Source organism: Crinia signifera, chromosome 7 (assembly GCF_055691185.1).
Source record: "Crinia signifera chromosome 7, ASM5569118v1, whole genome shotgun sequence".
Lineage (NCBI taxonomy): Eukaryota > Metazoa > Chordata > Amphibia > Anura > Myobatrachidae > Crinia > Crinia signifera.
The window spans coordinates 69,584,829-69,609,255 of NC_139223.1; the positions used below are offsets into that span (position 1 = coordinate 69,584,829).

Genomic DNA, 24,427 nt, shown 5'->3' on the forward strand with positions numbered 1-24,427 from the left:
TAGGAGTTGTTTTACTTGCTTTTTATACCTTTGCTGATAATGAGTTTAATGCACATACAATGGAGGTATAGAAAGGGGAAAATAAAGAAGGGGCAACATTTACTAACAAGTTGATTAAATGGAAGGCTACATAATTATTACCTATGGTATTTACACCATGGCACAGCAAATGACGACACTTCAGTTGATAGAGATATCCACTATCACTGCCCAAAATACATCTAAACCTCCTTGCCTGCTCAAACCCCCAATGGTCTTCTTATAAGACTTTCCAAAGCTGCTATAGAACTTCACCTCACGCAAATGTTTAACTTAGTTATGGACGGAAATACCTTTCATCCAGAAACTATTAAGGCCAAAATCAGTTATTCCTAAACCCAACAAGGACTCTCAATTGGTAACTATTGACCCATATCCTCCTCAATATTGACCTGAAAATTTTACTAAAGTGCTTGCCAACAGATTAAACCCGATCCTTCCAAACCTTATGCATTCCGATCAGGTTGGCTTTATCCCGTCCGGACAGGCACTAGACAACACTGGTCGGACTATCCACATAATGAGAGCTGAAGATCTCTTTTGAGACTGTGGTGCCTATGTATCAAAGCTTGAATAGAGACAAAACTCCAGTAAGTCAGCTCCTGTCATTTTAGAAGTGGTGTTTGAAAAAGGCCAGTTATGAACAGATTGGTATTTTTATCTCTCTTCAAGCTTCGATACAAAGGCACTGGATCACAAGTTGATGGATCTTGTGAGATTCCTTGTGGTGCTGAAGCTTGGTGTCGCATGGACTATGTCGATTTTAAAAACTGCAGCATGGACGGTGTAATGGTTAGCATTACTGCATCACAGCACTGAGGTCATGGGTTTGATTCCCACCATGGCCCTAACTGTGTGGAGTTTGTATATTCTTCCCATTCTTGTGTTGGTTTCCTCCTTCAAACCAAAAACATGCAGGTAGGTTAATTGGCTCCTAACACCATGAACATCAGTGTGAATGTGCGTGCCTCAACATGTGGTAAGGAATATAGGATTGTAAACTCCACTGGGGCAGGAACTGATATATAGACCAGTAGTTCCAAAACTGGGTGCCTTGGATTGGTGTTCCAAAACTAAATTAAAACAATTTATGGTCAATGACGGTAAAACTAATGCTTTCATAAAACATGTGGACAGACAGAAGCAGATCGTATCCCACATAATTGAACCTAAGGATGACAAATTGAATATTTTTTGCTAATTGCTCAGAAAGAAACTTTTGGCCTAGGGGTGCTGTGAATTTTTTTTTTTTTTTTTTTTTTTATAATCTAGGGTGCTGTGATTAAAAAAAAAAGTTTGTGAACCAGTGGTATAGGCACTGCAGGACACGAGTGCACTATATAAATAACTGGTAATAAATAAAATCTTAACACATCAATTTAGAGGAATTTGGACACACCCCTCTCAAAGCTAAACCTTTGTGCACATTTTGTATCTGAGCCACCTACAGTGCAATACGGTGTAACCCAGGTGGACAGTGACTTGCTCCATAATAGTTTATTCTTTATTCAGAACCAGGCCATGAATCCCAAGTATCACTTCAAACTGGACAGATTGTGTAATATTTTTGATTAGATTTTGCTTCTAGAAGCAACATCTAATTGAAATGGAACGATTTTCAGATGCGTTCAATCCGCACTCCCATTTGGTCTAAATCGAATACAAAAGTAGGACTGTGCAGGCAAGACTATATCGGATACAATCTAGTAAATCAAATGAATACACTCAGAAATCAATATTGAAAGCATAAAGTACAGATCTAATGCCAAATCTAATGGAAAAAAAAACAAATCGAACCATGTGTAAACACCATTATAGAATAACAAATGTTACAGGCAAGTGGTCAGGTAACCAGGGTATCTGCAAAAGAAATAGGTTATTATGAACAAAGACTAGTGAACACACACACTAATGGTGTTTCAAACACTACTTTGTATTTATTAGTCATACAGGGGTTTATAGAACCTTTTTAGAGCAAGTATCATAGAATTTATTTTCTTATATCATATTCTGTTGAGCTTTACCGATATCATATTTGAGAGCACACGTAAGCTTTTGCTAAAAGTCTCATCAGAATCATGTACACATTTGAGTGTCACTTATATTAGCAGCATTGCCTAAATTATTATTATTATGAAGAAACAATTACAGATTTATAGACTTTCCTACTATACTATACTATACTATACAACTATTGGTCGACAAAGCAAAACAAGATCAATATGCACAAAATTAACAAAAAGTTTGACACAAGTAAAAGGTCTACATGGAAATGGCCGACACAATAAAAGGTCCACATGACTTCCACAGTTCTTTGGGCTCGGTTGACATAGAACTCCAATTAGTGTAAAGTGTAAAGTTCGGAGAGTGAAAAAAAAAAAAAGTCACAGAAAACCTTTTCATGTGTCAACCATTGCCATGCCAACCTTTTGACCAGATGCCTACAAACATGGACATTGACTCCTTTGCGGTTCACTAATTGCTCAGTTAGGTTTGACTATGAAACTGATCATGGAGCTTGAGCAGTGTGTTAGATAAAAATTGGTGGATTCACAACTACAGACTAATCATTACCTCTCAGATAAAATGAATGAGTTCTAATAACTTCAGATTTATAGGTATTAAGAGCCGTTCTAGGGATTTGAATTTATGGATTTTTCGGTACTTATGTAGTATCTGGGCTGCCGATTTCTAAATCGGGTACATCGCATCGCATGCGACCATCGGATGCGATGCGATGCGATGCGATGACCCGATTTTTCCATAGGAATCAATGTTAAAATGGACTGAGTCCATTTTAACATGGAATTCAATGGGAAAAAGGGGTCCTTTTCATACCCCTACTATCCAAGTGGGCATGGAGTTGGATATAAACCTGTGGCGAGCGTAGCGAGCCACCGAGCCCGAAGCGTGGCGAGCGTAGCGAGCCCCGCGAGGGGACACAGAATACCGTCGCTTCGCTCGCCACGCTTCGGGCTCGGTGGCTCGCTGCGCTCGCCACAGGTTTATATCCAACTCCATGCCCACTTGGATAGTAGGGGTATGAAAAGGACCCCTTTTTCCCATTGAATTCCATGTTAAAATGGACTCCATTTTGGAGTCCATTTTAACATTGATTCCTATGGAAAAATCGGGTCATCGCATCCGATGGTCGCATGCGATGCGATGCGATGCGATATCGCATCGCATCGCATCTGATTGTATGCCTTAACTTAAGGCATACAATCAAAAAATCGGCAGCCCAGATACTACATAAGTACCGATTTTTCTTTTGTTGAATTGGTTCAATCTGTGCAGGTCACTAGTACCCCTGGCTCTACACAGAACTGGGACTCCCGAAGAGCGACCCCATGTCCGGTCACTGTCTTCAGTTGAATGGCTTCCTGTTTATCGTGTTAGCTTGTTACTATGTACTGAGCATTCTTGATTCCTGAAATATTCCACATACCTTAAAGTCATTGTCCGGGAGGTTTATTGCCTGAACATGGCTGCTAAACTTAAGAGGGATCTGTTGCATCTTAAGAAGCTTCACACAGGAAATGGTCGAAGATGTGACCTTTTATGAAGGGTTTTATATACATAATTAAACTTTTTTTCCACATATTGTATATTCACTATAATAGAAGATACAAGCACAACAAACTATAACTGAAGCTGGAAACTACAAGTACCGATTGATTAGAAGTAGCACAAATTTAAAATATGGCACATGATATAGGTTATTTGAGAAATAATAAGTAAGCACAAGATAAGTTAATTATGAATAATATAAAGAAGGGCAATATATCTGAGGCTCGCAAACACACACGACAGTAGGAGAAATAAAGTGAAAAGGGAGAAGAGTGATGATAAGAAGAAGTAGCAAAACTCAAAGTACAGGGCAAGAAAGGACTCGGGAAAAAATATCAGTAACACCCCAGCAAAATGAACAATAACCACAGGAAATGACAGATTATACAATATTCTGGATAAAGGGGGAAACCGGGAAACACTGGACAAGCATGTTATATGTGTGTGAAACAGGGAAACCATGCTTTTCAAAATATGGCTGTAATATTTCATGATCATTCCCTTGTTTTACAATGTTTGTTATTTATATTTGTAAAATTGAATAAAAAAAAAAAAAAAAGCTTCACACAGACATTGGGGCTGATTCAGTCTCTCACACAGTCATCAACTGGTTGTAACTAACCAGTGTTTTCATTACTGCGCATACACCAGAATGGCAGTGTCCTACGTCTGATGTTGATCTGATGCTGCGTCTCTGATAAGCTACTGGTAAGTGTGTTTACACAAGACACCTTCTGCAGCTTTCGCATATTTTCATGCAGAAGAGATGCAGTTACCTCTTACCTCAGACTCTTGCTACAGTGCCCTGAGCTCTTATTGCCCTATCACAATGTACTCCTGTAGACATTATGACTAGTCCTTATAAAAGGCACTTTAGACGGTTTATTAGAATACAAACTTAACATGAATACATGATCCTTTGACTTAAATTGCATTGTTGAGCAGCAATCCCTTCATTTGGTACAATGGTTTCATATAAGAACCATTTAGAGCAGTCACTAGGTACTTGTTAAAAAGTTAATTAAAAAGTTATTACAACAGAGAGCAATGGCTTGAACACAAGGTAACTGAATTTTTCCTAGACATTAGCGAATGTTCAATTGCGTTCTGCCATAATTAAATCACTTGGATTTAGTAAGAACACGCAGTTTATTTCGAAACTTAACCAGAAATGTTTTCAAATAAAAAAAAAAAAAAAAAAAAAAAACCCCATACACACTCTACAGGTTTTCTAGTTAAAAAAATAAAATATTTTGATTGGTGTTAACATTTTAATGTAATGAATTACACTGAGGCATACCAAAGCATAGACATTAGTTGGTATAACAAAATTAGGACATGAGAATCTTCGTGCCTCATTAAAATGATGACAATTACCTATACATTCTTCAATTATAACACAGGTATATGTTGAAAAATAGCAAAAACACTAATACACAAAAAAACTTAAAAGGTTACTATAAAGTGTGAAAACATGAAAGACGTGACCCCTTACTATTCAAGACTATGGACATGTAATTAGCCCTTCAGATCTGTATGATATGGTCTTAACATGTGAAATGTAAGCTGCTGTACACGTACAGCTATAGCATTGACCTCACATCCACTAAATACAGTTTAACAGCTGTGTAAATAACTGTGTGCATAAAATGTGTTTACTTGAAAAGGAAGATTTAAAATGATTCTACTTTGTGGATTTCTTTCCAATAAGAGCTTGTTGTGGGACTAATAGTCCACTACATGATGACTTGGGCAATTAATTCTTTACAAATATTAGTAACTAAACCCATACTCCATATATAGTGTTCATTTGTTTTTAAATTTTAAAAAGCTGTGTACACAGTACCTTGACGTACGGTTTACTTTAGCCATAAGTTATGTGCATATACCTTAACTACTGGAGTTAGATACTGCAACTCCATCTTGAAAATAAAGATCAGTTCTAAAACCACAAAGCTGAAATAACTACATGCATGATCACCATTATTGGTCCTGTTATATTCTTGAGTAGAACATTAGTATTGTCTAGCGAGATCTGCTTGTACAGTTTCATGTGCAGGTTTCTTGATGCGATTTAAAGCTACTAAAATCAATAAGTTAAGTTTATAGTCAGTAAACAGCCTACAGTATCATTTTCACTACTCCTTGAGGCGAGTGCATCCCCTGCACAGGTGTATTCTGAGATCCCGATCCATAATCCAGTCTTCTAAATAACCTGGGGAAATAAAGGAAAGAGAAATGGATCCATAAAATAAATGATGACGTACTAGTTACACTCATCAACCTCCCCACAAAAAGCAAAACAAAAAACTTCATAATAATAAAAAAAATCTTCAGTAAACCCTTTCCACAATTTTAATTTAAAAACAGGTCAGTCCATCCCAATTGGAGATATTCTGGGAACCAAACCAAGCCCAGGAGAATGCCCTGTGCAAGAGGTTAGCACTAACATTAGGAGTTTCATTTCCGCTGTATAGTTTCTTTGTGCGAATTCCCTTTGTAAAGTCTCCCTGTGTTTGTATCGATTTCCTCAGGTCTATCTCACCTTGTATAGATAAAGAGAATGGTTTACAGCCAGGCATGTCCAACGTTGGCCCTCCAGATGTTTTGAAACTACACATCCCAGCATGCTTTGCAGTAGTTTTAGCATTCTCTAATAGCAACACTGTGGCAAAGCATGCTGGGATGTGTAGTTTCAAAACATCTGGAGGGCCAACGTTGGACATGACTGGTACACCATGCCACACTATTGTATAATATACACAGTCACTTAAATAATATATATCTCTATTGGGAAACCCTTTATAGATCCAAATTTCATCTAGAATATACTTGTATTGTCAGGGGGTGCTATCCCAGTCAACTAGGAATCATAAAAACAAAGAAGGAGTGGTCTTCTATGGATGCGCATACATTTAAAAATTAAATTACTGAAATAGAACAAAAAAAAAAAAAAAAATCGCAAAACAATTTTCCTAGGCAACTGACATAAAAAGAAGAATATAGAAGTGTAAAAGTTAGAAAAAGTGTTTTCAAATTCACACCACACTGTATGGATTGATAGATAGATATGGTAATGAGAAATTAATAGATTAGATACGGCAGTCGATAGATCGTTGAATACAATTTGGTAGCAGAGAACAAGTCAGTTGGTTCTCCATCATAACAAATTTTTGAATGGATACAATTCCACTATTCACATACACCTTCCTAATATTAGGCATCAGATAGAAGGTATTCCTGTAGAAATAATAACCTTCTGGTGAAAACCATACCAGTAAATCAGTACGCATACACTAACATCCATGTCACGTTTTTTTGTGTAAGGATGTGAAATGGTTTGGTTCCGATACATGTGTGTCAGGGGCAAACGCAGGATTTTCAGAGCCAGGTCAAAGAATTATAGATAGACCAAATGTATATAAATAATAATAAAGATATATAGTGGAGTGGGTTTATTATTCATAATTTTCTGGTGGAAGGACAGCTTGCTTGACTGCAGATATCTCCAGTTCCCAAAAATAGATTTCTTATATTTTAATGGAATTAAAAACTAGAGAATCCCACCTACCAAATGATACTAGGGATTAGGGGTTTAGAGTTCAGGAGGCAGAGCAATCTGTCAATGAGTATATAAAACTACATACCAGGTGTGTGGAGTTGGAGCAGTAACCAGCTGCTGGAAGGCTGATAGCTCTGCCTCTGGGAAAAGTAGAGACAAGCTACTAGTGTCCATCAAAGGGGGAGAGTCCCAGCTTTTGGAAAATACCCTCAGAAAAACTCCACGACAGACAAAACCTGAAATATCTGACTGGGAAAAGCAATTAACAGGCTTGGATGGGGACCACTGCTTTGAAGTCAGATATCTCCGGTTCCCAGGGGCCGATTTTTTAAATGCCTTTACCCATGGCAAGTGGGGACCCTCAGCTTTCAGTCCAGGGCCCTTAGACTCCTAGGGGGGTTTCTGGGTACTCAGAAACCCCCCTGCGTGCGCTACTGTGTGTAGTATCATTCTATTAAAGGTTAGTGACTAGTCAGCATGTATGCATAGTGTTCCCGCTAGGCTTCTTTCATAGGGCGCTGCGCCCTGCCCCTTTACAAGCCGTCGAATTTTGCCCTGCCCGTTTCCGGCCGGCCTGCACAGTTAATAGCCGCACTGAGAATTCACTTTTCCTACCCGGCCATGGCTGCAGCAAAAGTCTCCACCCGCTGACATTGTGTGTGTGTGGCTGCTGAGCAGCGGTGGCATGTGGACACTCTCCCCTGCAGTCTCCGTAGCCTGCACTCCATAGCTATGCCTCAAAGCATGCCTCCTCCCCCCTGCTGCGCTGACACGCTGGTCACCAGGATCTTTCAGGTGCTTGCCCACCCCACCCAGAGTATACAGTATATCACAGCGGCGGATAGGAACCCAGCTGCTTATTGTCCATACGCCGCAGAGACCTCCTGCCCACAGCGGCTCCTGATTGACAGGTGGACCACGAACAGGGCAGGCGCGATATTTAAAATAGTCATGGACCTGCTCTGGTGTCTGATACACGGCACCACCAGAGCAGCGCGATCTCCTCGAGTCTGCCCGGCTCCAGCTGCCTGATGCATTTGCCCTCCCCCACTCGGCAACAGGAATTCCCCCCCCCCCTCCCTGGGCATTGAGCATGAAGGCCCTGGCATTGAGCATGTAGGTAGGCAGCATTTATATGGCATAATATATAATCGCCATTAAGCTATTTGGTATATGTAATGGGCATTACCTTGTGTTTGGGATAACGTGTAATGGGCATTAGAGTCTGTGGCATAATGTGTAATTGGCATGTATTATACTATGTAATGGGTGAGTGATGTACAGTATAATAGGCATTGTGGTGTAAGTTTTTGGCGAGCACCTTTGGCGCGCACTGTCCCAGTTGCCCTAATTTTTTTTTTTTTTTTATTGTTGAGCCCTGGCATAATGTGTAATGGAAATTATGCCATGTGGTATAATATGGGTGTGTGACGTGTAATAGGCATTATGGTGTAATTTTTGGGCGCGCGCCTAAGGCGTGCACTGTCCATGTTGTCCCTCATTTTTTTTTTTTATTGTCCAGTCATGGCATAACGTGTAATGGGCATCAAGGTGTGTGGCATAACGTGTAATGGGCATCACGGTGTGCGGCATAATGGGCATCACAGTGTGTGGCATAACGTGTAATGGGCATCACAGTGTGTGACGTTACCACAGCCAGTTTAGTATAGGTAATCCGTTTTGTGCTACCATGATAAGATAGATATATCTATCTATCTATCTATCTAGATCTCGCATCATTTTGCCCTTCAAAATTAAAATGTGCCCTCACGATTGAAAAAGGTGCCCTGACGATTGAAAAAGGTGCCCTACACGTGGTCAGCACCCTGCCCTAAAAAAATTTCTAGAGTGAACACTATATGCATGCATAAATCTGATTATAAGGCAGTGCACACGCTGTTCCAATGTTATTCATCGTGCCCCGCCATGAATATGCTAGGATACCCAGAGTATATTGTGCATATATATATATAATGATAGGCTACCATTTCAAAAGCTGCTCCTGTGCCTAGATGTTCATGTAACAATTACCTAGTCCTGCCGCATCTGTGTCAGCCGGGACAGGCAGCTTGTGCCTGAGCAGTTGTACACCAGCATGCGTGTAACTACAAACACATCTGCTGGCTCCCACCGCAAATGCACCGGCTGGGACAAAGATACACATATATACTAACTAAACAATTCCAACATAAGGCTCGCGACACAGTTCTACGATTCAACCATTCTCTATCTCACACAGCCGGTAAACAGACATGTGTTTCACAGTCTAGCTGTTTTTACACCTTGGGCCAGATGGACTAAAGACCTTATTCTGGTTGACTCGCAAGGCTGTGAATTTCGAGTCCCCCAGACAGTGCCCGGCGCGTGGCCACTCACCGCACACTGCGATCTCCCGCAGGGCTGCGAATGGATGATTTGCATAATCATTTGATGCTCGGTGACCTTGGAATGAGGTCTCAGATCTGTGAGCACTGGAGAAACCTCTGTGCTAGAGGTAGAATTCCCAGTGTTCCCCAAGGAAGTGAAAGACTGAAAAAAATAAGTTGTGCAAAAGGGCGTGTCACAAAAGTGACTATTTCCTCAATGAAGTTGAATTTTATAAATCAGAAATAAAATCGCTTCGATACAAAATACAACGGGGGAAATTTACTAAGCATTCGATTTTTCGTATTCTTAATAAGAATGAATACGAATGCATACGGCCGTTTTAAATGAGGTCCTTTCCTGGCACTATCCCCCAAAAAAATTGTTTTCTTTTTCCCAACATAAATTCTATTACCAATGACTTACCCTTTATCTGACGGTGACATAGACATGCTGAGCCGGTTCTCATTGCTTTCTCTTGTCTTGTTCATTCGAGCGGACAAGGGAGACACCAGTCTATTCGGGGACTGTTCATAGACAAAGTTTCTGCAAGATGCTAGCTTGGACTCCAATGCCTGTGAGGAGAGGCCTTTAATAATTAGTCACAAGTTGAAATGCATTTATCCCCAGTGTCATAAACATTCTAATGCAGCCACACCAGACACGCGTCTGTTTTGTTAGGTTTACTCTACGAAAGTATTGACAATTACTATACAGGTAACCTGACAGTCTGGGCTTAGTGCTACTTCTGGAAAAATAAAGTCTTCATTTCCTCAAGCACAGCTCAGTAAATGCTCACAGTGACTATTGCAATAAATAACATAAAACATTAGTCCCAGATGCCAATACGGAATCTCCTCTGTGGTAAGATAATTACAATGAATGGTTTGATGTATAAATTATAAGCCCATCCTGCATATCAAATCATATGTGGTGTGGAGCACACTGTAAACCATTAAAAACAGTGTGAATCAATAGGAAACATGATCAATGCCATGGGGGAGACTATTAAGTGCATATCCCAGTAGATGCCTTGCACATAGAATCACTCACTTGTTTAGAATTCTTCAGTATAAACACTCAGAGGGTGGTATTCAATGCCGAAGGCAAGGGGTTTTATTCGGCGAGGATGACTTGTTTTTGGTGAGGATCGACGAAAACAAGCCATCCTCGCAGTCTAACCCCCTTGCCGTATTCTATGTTACTGGGAAATCCACACCATCAGAGGATGGTGAGGATTTCCCAGAACAGGGAGGTTTACCACAAATGCAGCGAGCACGCTGCATATAGTGGTAACCAAATAGGCGTGTCAGGGTTTGCAGCCAGTGTTGCTCTTCGACTCAGAAAAAGTAAAAAAAAAAAAACAATTCCCAGTGGTGGGACACTGGAATCCAAGGGTGTCCCAGTGCATACAATTAAGGGAGGAGATACTCCTGTGCTTCTCTAAAGACTCTACACCAATAGGCCCCATTGACAGAGGTAAAGGTGGCAAAACTGTAAAAATGTAATGAAAGTGTGGGAAGATGACCATGTTGCTGCCTTGCACAGCTTCTCCGCAGAGGTACAAGGTCTAGACACCCACAAAGTCCCCACAGATGATATTGTTTGAGCCTCAATAGGCATAGGGATACACTGATTAGCCAGAAGAAAAGCCGCTTGAATGGCAAGATGCAACCAATGGGCCAAGGTAGTCGTAGAACCCAGCCAGTAATGCTTTTGAAAATCAGAGCACAAACAAAGAATCGTATTTATGAAGATCTTTGGCACGATCTACATTAGTACAGAGAGCACAAACCTCTAGGCCAAGAAGCCAAAATCAGTTTATATTGTAAGCGAGAAAATAAATAAATAAAAGGAACCACAACCTCCTGGTTTATGAGGAAACGGGAGACCACTTTAGGAAGGTAATCTAAGTGGATACACATATTTGCACGGTGCAGCAATCCATCCAAGAACAAAACCCAGCTTGCCGAAATGATCATTTAAAAAAACAACACACAAACAGGTTTCCACATTAGCCAATGAAGATAAAATCTAAAAGATTCAAATGGGAGTCCAGTAGAACTAAAGGGGCATACACCCGTATAGATTAGGTATGCTAAGCGATTTTCAGAAAGGAAAGAGCAGACACCTGAACCTTTAAATGAAACATGGCTGTTAACCCCTTCCTGACAGAGCTAGTTTTTGCGTTCCTGACAGAGCCATTTTTTTCAAATCTGACATGTCTCACTTAAGTGGGGATAACTTTTTTTTGCTTTTACTTATCCCAGTGATTTTGAGATTGTTTTTTCGTGACACATTGTACTTCAAATTAGTGGTAAATTTGGGTCGATACAGTCTGTGTTTTTTTGTGAAAAATACCAAAATGTCGTGAAAAAATGGAAAATTTAGCGATTTGCAAAATGTTAAATTTTCTGCTTGTGAGACAAATAATCATACCACTCAAAATAGTTAATAACTAACATAGACCATATGTCTACTTTATATTTCCATCATTATTTCAACTTCCTTTTAATTTTTTTGGACACTAGGAGGCTTACAATATGAATAGCAAATTCTCAAATTTTCAAGAAAATTTCAAACACTGATTTTTTTAGGGACCAGTTCAGTTCTGATGTGACTTTGAGGGACTTGTATGTGAGACACCCCCATAAATGATGCCATTTCAAAAACTGCACCCCTCACAGTATTCAAAACAGCATTTTGGAAGTTTGTTAACCCTTTAGGTGTTTCACAGGAATTAAAACAAAGTGTAGGTGAAATTTCAAAATTTCATTTTTTTTGCAGATTTGCAATTTTAATACATTTTTCTAAGGAACACAGTACATTTTACTAGAGAAATGTGACTAAAAATTGATTCCCCCAATTCTTTTGTTTTCATAAATATCCTATATGTGGCCCTAGTGTGCACGTTGACCAAACCACAGGCTTCATAATAGAAGGAGCACCTACTTGATTTTGGAGACTCCTTTTTATGAGATTATTTTTTAGGCACCATGTAGGTTTCTAGGCACCATAAGATGCTAAAATTTAGGAACCCCCCCACAAGTGACCCCATTTTGCAAACTACACCCCTCAGGGAATTCATCTAGGGGTATAGTGTACATTTCAAACCCCCAGGGGTTTCACCAATTGTGGTACAACTGGGCAGTGAAAATGAAAAATTAAATTTTTTACACAAAAATGCAGTTCTGGCTCAAAATTTTTCATTTTCAGAAGGAATGAAGGAGACAAAGCACCCCAAAATCTGTGCCCCAATTTCTCCCGAGTACGGCAATGCCTCACATGTGACCAAAAAATACCAGTTGGGTGCATGGCAGGACTCAGAAGGGAAGGAGTGATTTTTGGATTTTGCAGCACAGATTCTGGTGGAATTTTGGTGGGTGCTATGTCGCATTAGCAAGACCCCCCAAGCACCAATACAGTGGAACCCCCCCACAAGTCACCCCATTTTGCAAACTACACCCCTCAGGGAATTCATCTAGGGGTATAGTGTACATTTCAAACCCCCAGGGGTTTCACCAATTTTGATACAAGTGGGCAGTGAAAATGAAAAATTACATTTTTTTACACAAAAATGCAGTTCTGGCTCAAAATTTTTCATTTTCAGAAGGTATGAAGGAGAAAAAGCACCCCAAAATCTGTGCCCCAATTTCTCCCGAGTACGGCAATGCCTCACATGTGACCAAAAAATACCAGTTGGGTGCATGGCAGGACTCAGAAGGGAAGGAGTGATTTTTGGATTTTGCAGCACAGATTTTGGTGGAATGAATGGTGGGTGCTATGTTGCACCAATACAGTGGAACCCCCCCACAAGTCACCCCATTTTGCAAAGTACACCCCTCAGGGAATTCATCTAGGGGTATAGTGTACATTTCAAACCCCCAGGGGTTTCACCAATTTTGATACAAGTGGGCAGTGAACATGAAAAATTACATTTTTTTACACAAAAATGAAGTTCTGGCTCAAAATTTTTCATTTTCAGAAGGTATGAAGGAGAAAAAGCACCCCAAAATCTGTGCCCCAATTTCTCCCGAGTACGGCAATGCCTCACATGTGACCAAAAAATACCAGTTGGGTGCATGGCAGGACTCAGAACGGAAGGAGTGATTTTTTGGATTTTGCAGCTCAGATTCTGGTGGAATTTTGGTGGGTGCTATGTCGCATTAGCAAGACCCCCCAAGCACCAATACAGTGGAACCCCCCCACAAGTCACCCCATTTTGCAAACTACACCCCTCAGGGAATTCATCTAGGGGTATAGTGTACATTTCAAACCCCCAGGGGTTTCACCAATTTTGATACAAGTGGGCAGTGAACATGAAAAATTACATTTTTTTACACAAAAATGCAGTTCTGGCTCAAAATTTTTAATTTTCAGAAGGTATGAAGGAGAAAAAGCACCCCAAAATCTGTGCCCCAATTTCTCCCGAGTACGGCAATGCCTCACATGTGACCAAAAAATACCAGTTGGGTGCATGGCAGGACTCAGAAGGGAAGGAGTGATTTTTGGATTTTGCAGCTCAGATTCTGGTGGAATTTTGGTGGGTGCTATGTCGCATTAGCAAGACCCCCCAAGCACCAATACAGTGGAACCCCCCCACAAGTCATCCCATTTTGCAAACTACACCCCTCAGGGAATTCATCTAGGGGTATAGTGTACATTTCAAACCCCCAGGGGTTTCACCAATTTTGATACAAGTGGGCAGTGAACATGAAAAATTACATTTTTTTACACAAAAATGCAGTTCTGGCTCAAAATTTTTCATTTTCAGAAGGTATGAAGGAGAAAAAGCACCCCAAAATCTGTGCCCCAATTTCTCCCGAGTACGGCAATGCCTCACATGTGACCAAAAAATACCAGTTGGGTGCATGGCAGGACTCAGAAGGGAAGGAGTGATTTTTTGGATTTTGCAGCTCAGATTCTGGTGGAATTTTGGTGGGTGCTATGTCGCATTAGCAAGACCCCCCAAGCACCAATACAGTGGAACCCCCCCACAAGTCACCCCATTTTGCAAACTACACCCCTCAGGGAATTCATCTAGGGGTATAGTGTACATTTCAAACCCCCAGGGGTTTCACCAATTTTGATACAAGTGGGCAGTGAACATGAAAAATTACATTTTTTTACACAAAAATGCAGTTCTGGCTCAAAATTTTTAATTTTCAGAAGGTATGAAGGAGAAAAAGCACCCCAAAATCTGTGCCCCAATTTCTCCCGAGTACGGCAATGCCTCACATGTGACCAAAAAATACCAGTTGGGTGCATGGCAGGACTCAGAAGGGAAGGAGTGATTTTTGGATTTTGCAGCTCAGATTCTGGTGGAATTTTGGTGGGTGCTATGTCGCATTAGCAAGACCCCCCAAGCACCAATACAGTGGAACCCCCCCACAAGTCATCCCATTTTGCAAACTACACCCCTCAGGGAATTCATCTAGGGGTATAGTGTACATTTCAAACCCCCAGGGGTTTCACCAATTTTGATACAAGTGGGCAGTGAACATGAAAAATTACATTTTTTTACACAAAAATGCAGTTCTGGCTCAAAATTTTTCATTTTCAGAAGGTATGAAGGAGAAAAAGCACCCCAAAATCTGTGCCCCAATTTCTCCCGAGTACGGCAATGCCTCACATGTGACCAAAAAATACCAGTTGGGTGCATGGCAGGACTCAGAAGGGAAGGAGTGATTTTTTGGATTTTGCAGCTCAGATTCTGGTGGAATTTTGGTGGGTGCTATGTCGCATTAGCAAGACCCCCCAAGCACCAATACAGTGGAACCCCCCCACAAGTCACCCCATTTTGCAAACTACACCCCTCAGGGAATTCATCTAGGGGTATAGTGTACATTTCAAACCCCCAGGGGTTTCACCAATTTTGATACAAGTGGGCAGTGAACATGAAAAATTACATTTTTTTACACAAAAATGCAGTTCTGGCTCAAAATTTTTCATTTTCAGAAGGTATGAAGGAGAAAAAGCACCCCAAAATCTGTGCCCCAATTTCTCCCGAGTACGGCAATGCCTCACATGTGACCAAAAAATACCAGTTGGGTGCATGGCAGGACTCAGAAGGGAAGGAGTGATTTTTTGGATTTTGCAGCTCAGATTCTGGTGGAATTTTGGTGGGTGCTATGTCGCATTAGCAAGACCCCCCAAGCACCAATACAGTGGAACCCCCCCACAAGTCACCCCATTTTGCAAACTACACCCCTCAGGGAATTCATCTAGGGGTATAGTGTACATTTCAAACCCCCAGGGGTTTCACCAATTTTGATACAAGTGGGCAGTGAACATGAAAAATTACATTTTTTTACACAAAAATGCAGTTCTGGCTCAAAATTTTTCATTTTCAGAAGGAATGAAGGAGACAAAGCACCCCAAAATCTGTGCCCCAATTTCTCCCGAGTACGCCAATGCCTCATGTGTGACCAAAAAGTGGCAGGACTCAGAAGGGAAGGAGTGATATTTGGATTTTGCAGCACAAATTCTGGTGGAATGATGGTGGGTGCTATGTCGCATTAGCAAGACCCCCAAAGCACCAATACAGTGGAACCCCCCCACAAGTGACCCCATTTTGCAAACTACACCCCTCAGGGAATTCATCTAGGGGTATAGTGTACATTTCAAACCCCCAGGGGTTTCACCAATTTTGATACAAGTGGGCAGTGAACATGAAAAATTACATTTTTTTACACAAAAATGCAGTTCTGGCTCAAAATTTTTCAATTTCACAAGGAATGAAGGAGAAAAAGCACCCCAAAATCTGTGCCCCAATTTCTCCCAAGTACGGCAATGCCTCACATGTGACCAAAAAATACCAGTTGGGTGCATGGCAGGACTCAGAAGGGAAGGAGTGATTTTTGGATTTTGCGGCTCAGATTCTGGTGGAATGAATGGTGGGTGCTATGTGGCATTAGCAAGACCCCCGAAGCACGGTGAAATTATGAACCTAATATTCCATAGATGTGTGGTATAATTTAAAACACTCCTTTATACATAGGCCGGGTTTGTCGGGGCAAGTGTCACACTGGAAAATAGTTTGCTTTCTTATTCCCTTTTTATAGCAAACTTTGCACCTTTTTTGTGTCCTGCCCTTTTTTCCAGTGGAGGGGATTTCATCAGGAAAATGCTGCCCTGGTACAATACGGGGGCCAGTACTAGAAGTACTGGGGCCCTCTGCCTGCTGGTTCCCAAATATTAGGCCCTTTATGACTTCCTCTTGAAAGTGCATAAATGTCCCCCTCTGGCCGGTAGAACGGAATAGCACGTAAGCGTTATACAGTGCCATCTGGATGATATACACGGCCACCTTCTTGTACCAGATTTTTGTTTTCCGCAGGGCACTGTACGGCTTCAGTACCTGATCTGAAAGATCCACTCCGCCCATGTACCTATTGTAATCCAGGATACAATTAGGTTTGGAGGTGTGGGTACTGGTACCTCGTACAGGGACGGAGGTGGTACTGTCTCCGTGAATTGTTGTCAGTATAAGGACATCCCTCTTGTCCTTATATTTGACCAACAACATATTTTCGTTGCATATTCCCCTGCTTTCACCCCTTCTCATTACTTGGGCAATGTGCGTTTTTGGGAGGCCTCTTTGGTTCTTGCGCACAGTACCGCAAGCTGCTGTACCTCTTGAACCAAGGGCCTTAAACAGGGGGATGCTAGTGTAAAAGTTATCCACATAGAGGTGATAACCTTTATCCAGGAAGGGGTGCACTAAATCCCAGACAATTTTCCCACTAACACCTACGAGGGAGGGGGGGCATTCTGGCGGTTGAATTCTTGAATCCTTCCCTTCATAAACCCTAAACCTGTGGGTGTACCCTGAGGTGCTTTCACACAGTTTATACATTTTTATGCCATACCTTGCCCTCTTACTGGGAAGGTACTGGCGGAATTTAACCCTTCCTTTAAAATGTATAAGGGACTCGTCGATACAAATAAATTTTTCAGGGATGTACACCTCTTCAAATTTGGCACTGAAATGATCAATGACCGGCCTGACTTTGAATAGCCGGTCAAAGGTGGGATCATCTCTGGGTGGGCACTGTGCATTATCGGTGTAATGTATAAATTTAAGAATTGTCTCAAATCGAGTCCGGGGCATGGCCATACGGTAAAATGGAGTACTGTACAGAACATCTGTACTCCAATATTGCCTAATTTCTGGCTTTTTTACTATGCCCATATGAAACACCAGACCCCAAAACGCCATCATCTCTACTGCATCTACAGGGGTCCACCTAGCAAATGATGACGTGGGGTTTTGAGCAATAAACTGCTGGGCATATAAATTAGTTTGGTCCACCATTAAATTTATAAAATCATCAGAGAAAAATAATTTGAAAAAGTCAATTTCTCTGAGACCTGTGGAATCAAATTGGATTCCTGGCATGGCCAAAAACTCAGGAACCTGGGGCTCAAAATTGTCTGGTGGTGGGGTCCATACTAGATCAATTATTGGGGGGGGGAATCTCAGCTGATCTACGGGGGCGTCTTTGAGGGGGTCCCTCATCACCAGAGGAGGAAGAGGAGCTTAAGACGAATCCTTCAAATTCCCCGCTTGCATCACTGGCTGTGTCAGAGTCAAAGGCTAGCATGGCATATGCCTCCTCCACTGAATACATTCTCCTGGATGACTGGGAGGACATTTGGGAGGACATTTGGGATGCCATTTTTATTTTTGTGTTACTGGTAGTGAAATGTTTCAACACGTGTATAGTGTAGGGGGGGGTACAAACTTTATTTCAACCCGGGGGGTATGTAGTGTGTAGTGTGTATGTAGTGCAGAAAAAAAAAATACTTTATACCAATAAAAAAAAAAAAAAAATGAAGGGGTTAAAAATAAAAAATTGAAGGGGTTAAAAAAAAAAAAAAAAAAGGTCCTGCGCCAAAAATTGAGCACAGATGTTGGTCAGTAACGTCTGTCACTGAACAGCGCTCAAAGGCAACAGGAATCTGATCAAAAAAAAAAAAAAAAATAGATCAACCCTGTGCCGAAAAAGCTGATCAGTGATGTACGTCACTGATCGGCGCACAGTGGCCACAGGACACCCACAAAATCAGTGTGTGTAAAAAAAAAATTAAAAAAAGACCCCACAGCACTCACAAAAAAAAAAAAGGTGATCAGTGATGCGACACTGATTACCAGTGAGGGACAGCAGGTGCACAACCTTTGGTGCAACTGACAGTGCAACTGGCAGCAACTGACAGGTATATATATAAAAAAAAAACCTCTGCGCCCCCAAAAAGTTGCTGATCAGCACAGATATACTGATCAGCACAAAAGGAGGGGTAGCAGACACAAAATATACACTCTCTATCACTCTCTGTCACTATCTCTCTATCTCTCACTATCTCTCACTATCTATCACTCTAGGACACTGCAGCAGCAGCACTGACAGTTATATGTATAAAAAAAAACTGCACCCCCAAAAAGGGGGGGTAGCAGACACAAAATATACACTCTCTATCACTCTCTGTCACTATCTCTCTCTATCTCACTATCTATCACTATCTATCACTATCTATCACTATCTATCACTCTATGACACTGCAGCAGCAGCAAAATAAAACCCCTGCACCCCCAAAAAGGGGGGGTAGCAGACACAAATCTCTCTATCTCTCTACCTCTCACTATCTATCACTATCTATCACTATCTATCACTGTATGACACTGCAGCAGCAGCACTGACAGTTATTTATATATAGAAAACCCCTGCACCCCCAAAAAGGGGGGGTAGCAGACACAAAATATAGCTCTCTCTGTCACTATCTCTCTCTATCTCTCTCTATCTCTCTCTCTATCTCTCTCTATCTCTCTCTATCTCTCTCTATCTCTCTCTCTCTATCACACTGCAGCAGCAGCAGGAAGTCACAAGAAGTCAGATCCAGGAAGCATCCAGCACGCTACAAGCAGTGAGTAGGTGATCAGGTAAGGTATTTGCAAGGATCAGGTAAGTATTAGCAAGGATCAGGTCGGTATTCACGGCAGGCAGGCACGGTGACCGTTCTGCACGCTATTCCAGACCGGAATGGCGTCTGCAGCGCAGTCACCGTCAGTTTAAATGTCGCGCCTTGGCTGTGATTGGTCCGTGGGTCCCACGGACCAATCACAGCCTTGGGGGCAGGTGGGGTGAGGGTGGGGTGAGGTGTCATCGTCACCGATGACCCCCTCATGCCCCCTGACGCCCGGCGGTGATTGACACCTGTGTTACCGAGCGTCTGATTCGCTGGTAACACAGGAAAACGCTGTGAATGGCTGTTCACACTGAACAGCCAATCACAGCGATCGCCGACGGGGGGGCGGCATCGCAGCCCCCCCTGGGCATGCAGGGACATGTCTGCTGTCAGGGACAGCAGACATCGTCCCACTGTCACTGCGTCTCGAGACGCAGTGACAGTTTAAACTCATGACGTACATTTATGCCATGTGTCGGGAAGTACCTCCCGGCCATGACGTAAATGTACGTCAAATGTCGGGAAGGGGTTAATGGCTGAGACCAAGGTCCACGCCACACTGCAAAAAGGCTAGAACTCTAAACAATCTGTATAGCCTAGGATTAAAGCTTTTAGGTTCACACCAAAGGAAGTATTTCGACCAAATACAAGCCAAGGAGCCAATAGGGCATCCATTAGGCAGGCCTGAGGATCTCTCATTCTGGACCCGTACAAGGGCAGGTTTTTGTTGCGCTGGGAGGCCATCAGGTCCACCATTCATTGGGCAAACCCAACGATCTGTTAGGAGGAAGAAGACTGTGGTGAAGGGACCATTCCCCGGAGTGAACCGTTTGGCAACTTAGAAAGTCTGTCTCCCAATTCAACACTCCGGGGATGTATACCGCTGACAGGTACCTCTCTGCCCACGTCAGAATTTGAGTTACTTCCCGGATTGCCACACAGTGGCGGGTTCCCCTTGATGATTCACGGATGCAACTGTGTTTCAGAGTAGCGAAAAGTCTGATAAATGGCCCGCAGTTCTAAGATGTTTATTGGAAGTGACCACCAACCCTGGAAGGAGCGGTCTTCCACCACCGTGCAGGCTGGCGTCCGTTGAGACCATGACATAGTCGTGGTTTGCAAACGAACGGCCCTTGCAGAGGTTGCATGAGCGTAGCCCCACTGGAGAGAAATTCGAGCCTCCTTCGAGAGGACGAGAAACTGTGTTTTGAGATGGAGATGTGAGCAATTCCATCAACTCAGTAATGCCAATTGGAGAGAATTAAAGTGGAATTGCTCGAACTGCACCATTGGAAAGCTCGATAGACACTCTGCGTTGGGCCAAAAATGATTATTTTCAATCTCTTGTTCTATGGAATACCCAATATCCCAGCATCCACCACTGACCGACAGCTACTCTGTCAAAGCTACATAGGCTACATACAGGGCCCTTTGCGGCCAGTCCAATATGACCACAATTGCAGTGACCCCTTCCAATGTCAGTTTACAGAGCACTCATGGAAAAAGACTAATTGGAGGGAAGAGGTACACCAGGGCAAAGGGCATAGGGACTGCAAGAGTGCCTACCAAGAAAGTATCCAGGTCCCTGGTGTGGGAACTGTAGCTTGTGGTCCTGTTTGAAGATGCAATATGACAGACAAAAAGTGGACAGGCACAAGATTGACATACAAAAAAAAGCTCAACATATAAAAAAAAAAAAAAAAAAAACCATAAGTTTTTTAGTATTTGTAGATTTCAGCACATGGACCGCAAATTTGGATTCCTATGTGGCGAAGGTTGGCTTCCATTATTTGCAGGACCTTCGTGAATACCTGGCGTGCGGTGGATAGACCTAAAAGGCAAAGTCTGAAATCATAAGTGACTTCTCTGAACTGCAAATTGAAGAAGCCTATGATCCTCCCAAATCAGAATATGCAAGTAGATATCTTGGATGCCCAAGGAGTCCTAGAATCTATGAACCCCCGAGGAACAGGTTGAGGGGTTTAGATTGAGCAGGTGACAGAAGGATCAGTCTGATTTCTGGACAAAAAGACCAGGAAGTCGCCCGATAGGCTCATGTGTTCGGCAGAATTTTATGTATGTGAATCTGCAATTTATCGATCATGTTTGTACTGTTCTAATTTCAGTACAAACAAACAATCACACAGAAATTCAAGTTCTTAGAGACGCAAAAGCAGGGACTAAGGGCCTATTTCAGACCTAATCGTAAATTTGTTCTCAAAATGGGCAAAACCATGTGCACTGATTTTGAAGATCATAAAATGAGCCAAAAATAAACATCCGAGGCAGACATAAAGGAATAGGCCATCTAATTTCATGTAACATGAGTTGTTGAGAACAATTCTTACCCCAACTTTTTTAAGAAGATCCCCCACAATGTTCAGTGCAGAGATCCGTGCTGAAGGCGTTAATGGTGTGCCACTGCCACTGTAGCCTTCATCCAAACCTGGTAAAAGCCAGAAAATGGTTAGAGCAGAGTGTAACAGATGGAAAAAACAACAACACATTTTATATTAGTTTTGTAGGTGCAAATATTAGTGCAAGCTCCCCTGATCACTATGTCTCTTAAAAGGCGCTTAATGTGATGGCTTCAGTAAACCTGTGAAACATAATAAAAAATAAATAAATAAAAAAAAAAAAGGAAAAAGAACAGAACAATCTCTATTGCATAAACACATCTAGATCAGAAGCAGCTACAAAACAAGCTAAAGATAGATAGATATTACAGGTTGAGTATCCCGTATCCAAATGATTCCGAAAACCATACATTCCAGAAAGTGATAAAAATTTTTTTTTTTTTTTGCTAAAAACTCACTGGGGACATCTGTAACAGCACTACTGAGGACATGATATGTAACTGGCACTATATATGTACAAGAAAATGATTGCTTGGCATTCAAATTCAATATCTGAGATAGTACACAAATTTTGTTTCATGTTTTAAAACCTTGTTTTTTGAACAAATAAAATATATTTGTATGCATTTTAGGTGGTTGATGTGTTTATACAGCATAAATGCAAGATACTTCAAAATACATCATTGAAATATTAAAATATTCCGAAATACGGAATAATCCATTATCCGAAATTCTCCTGGTCCTGAGCATTTTGAATAAGGGATACTCAACCTGTAATAAAAATATTTTGGTATGGATACTGCAGAAAGACCTAAATGTATACAGTTCCGGTCCCTTAATATATGGAAGGAGTAGTGCTTGACCCTCTGACCCCATGTAAACAAATTTGTGGCCTATATCCCATTGTTTTAAAAAGTCATATTGTGGTCTATTAGTGATAAAGGGAACATTCACTCATTGTACAACTAATAATAGTAAATCACCAGACCCCAAGGTATGAGAACACATAGCATTAAACGTTCACCTAATGACAGATGGGAAGTGCCACTCATAGTTTGGTGCCACACTTATCTGAGCAGGTATTAACTTTTAAAAGAAGCATCAGGCAGAGGCTACTTACATGTTCTGATTTGCATTGGTAAACTTAATCCAGATATTGACCCTCTGTGACCAACAGGGGTTGATGGATGGGATAGAGATGCTTGGACAGCTGTGTCTATGCGTTCAGCTTCTGGGGTATCATTTACAACAGGTTTCACGGTCTCCTGCTTATGCTGCACGGCTAGCTCTTGTCTTAAGTCTAGAATTCACAAACACAACAAGCTTAAAGTATTGCCATTTCAGGACCGGGGGGGCTCCCCTTGTCCAAAAAGTAACAACCTCCAGAATATTAAAATATTCAACTATAAATATATGTTTCATAGGCATCAGATCTTATGGTATATGGTATAAGTGTTGGCTGAGGAGTCAGTTAAACACAATAGAGGAAGACATAACACCACAGGCACTTATACACTCACATGTCAATGTGTGCACACTGGGCAACTGAACTGAAATCAGCTCCGTTTACTCGTCTGAGCTGCTTTTGTTGCGAAAGCCGCCCAGTTTGTACGGGGCAATGATGAATGGTGAGCACTGATGTGTGCTCCCGCATCTTCGCTGGCCCATGGCCACTCATCTGCTTGTATTACCAGCAGATTATCGCCGGAGTTGATGCATTTCCATAGCGTCCTGCTATGAAAAGTGGCCTGCACAGCCAAACTATTTTTCCCCATCACCGTTATCCATAAATGCTTGGAAAAACACCTAGCGTGTATGTACCTTTAAGACCATTGTATTAAACCCCCCCCGTTTCTTGAAAGGGTAAAAACAAATACCCTTGAATCCAGTTACCAATGTAGTTGTTAAATTAACCCCTTTGACTGACAACATCTGTGAGAGGTTTAAAATATCTACTACAAACACCAGCGTCACTCACATTTGTTATATAAATTCAAGTAAAAAATGGCTGTGTAAAAAAAATAAAAAATAAAATAAAGATTATATTTCCTATAGAAGGTAAACATTACAGGTCATTATGATGAATAAAATGGTTTGCTTGGCAATTTTCACACCTATTTTGACAGATTCACTTGGCACTCAAAGGGTTAATAGGCATAAACATTCTTCAGTACTTTCAATAAAGCAGAATAGGATTACAGAATAAAATGTGAATTCTAATTGTTAACAATAATGAGAGCTTGCCATATCTCTCTCTCTCTTACACAAAACTCCCTTTCGGTAAGCGTTAAAAGCTCTGGAAAGCCTTAAGGCAGCTTAACCAAAAACGGTTTAATACTGCCATCTAAGCGACACAGAACAGTTTTCCATTCCAAATGTGTGTCCAGAATATCCTCTTACCTCGCGTTTCATCTTTCAACCTTTGGATGCATTCAAGATGATTTTCCTTCTCATCAAGCTCGCTTTCAAGGAATGCATTTCTTTCAATTGCCTGATTTAAACGCTGCTCAAAATCCTCCAATGACGTGATCGTAGACCTGTTGAAAGTAGATGACAATTTTAAGCATGA

At 41.5% G+C, this 24,427-nt stretch overlaps 1 protein-coding gene across 1 annotated transcript in view; it reads right to left on the bottom strand.

Annotated features, from left to right (window-relative positions):
• Positions 1-4,796: 4,796 nt before the first annotated feature.
• The window catches only part of NDE1 (nudE neurodevelopment protein 1), a 48,241-nt gene continuing 28,610 nt past the window's right edge, over positions 4,797-24,427 (bottom strand). Inside the window, exons 5-9 of the mRNA XM_083153302.1 lie at positions 24,259-24,395; positions 22,979-23,158; positions 21,850-21,947; positions 9,962-10,110; positions 4,797-5,824 (exon numbers count right to left, since the gene is read on the bottom strand). Coding sequence (XP_083009428.1) covers positions 5,731-5,824; positions 9,962-10,110; positions 21,850-21,947; positions 22,979-23,158; positions 24,259-24,395 — 658 coding nt within the window. The 3' untranslated portion in view covers positions 4,797-5,730. The remainder of the gene's footprint in view (positions 5,825-9,961; positions 10,111-21,849; positions 21,948-22,978; positions 23,159-24,258; positions 24,396-24,427) is intronic.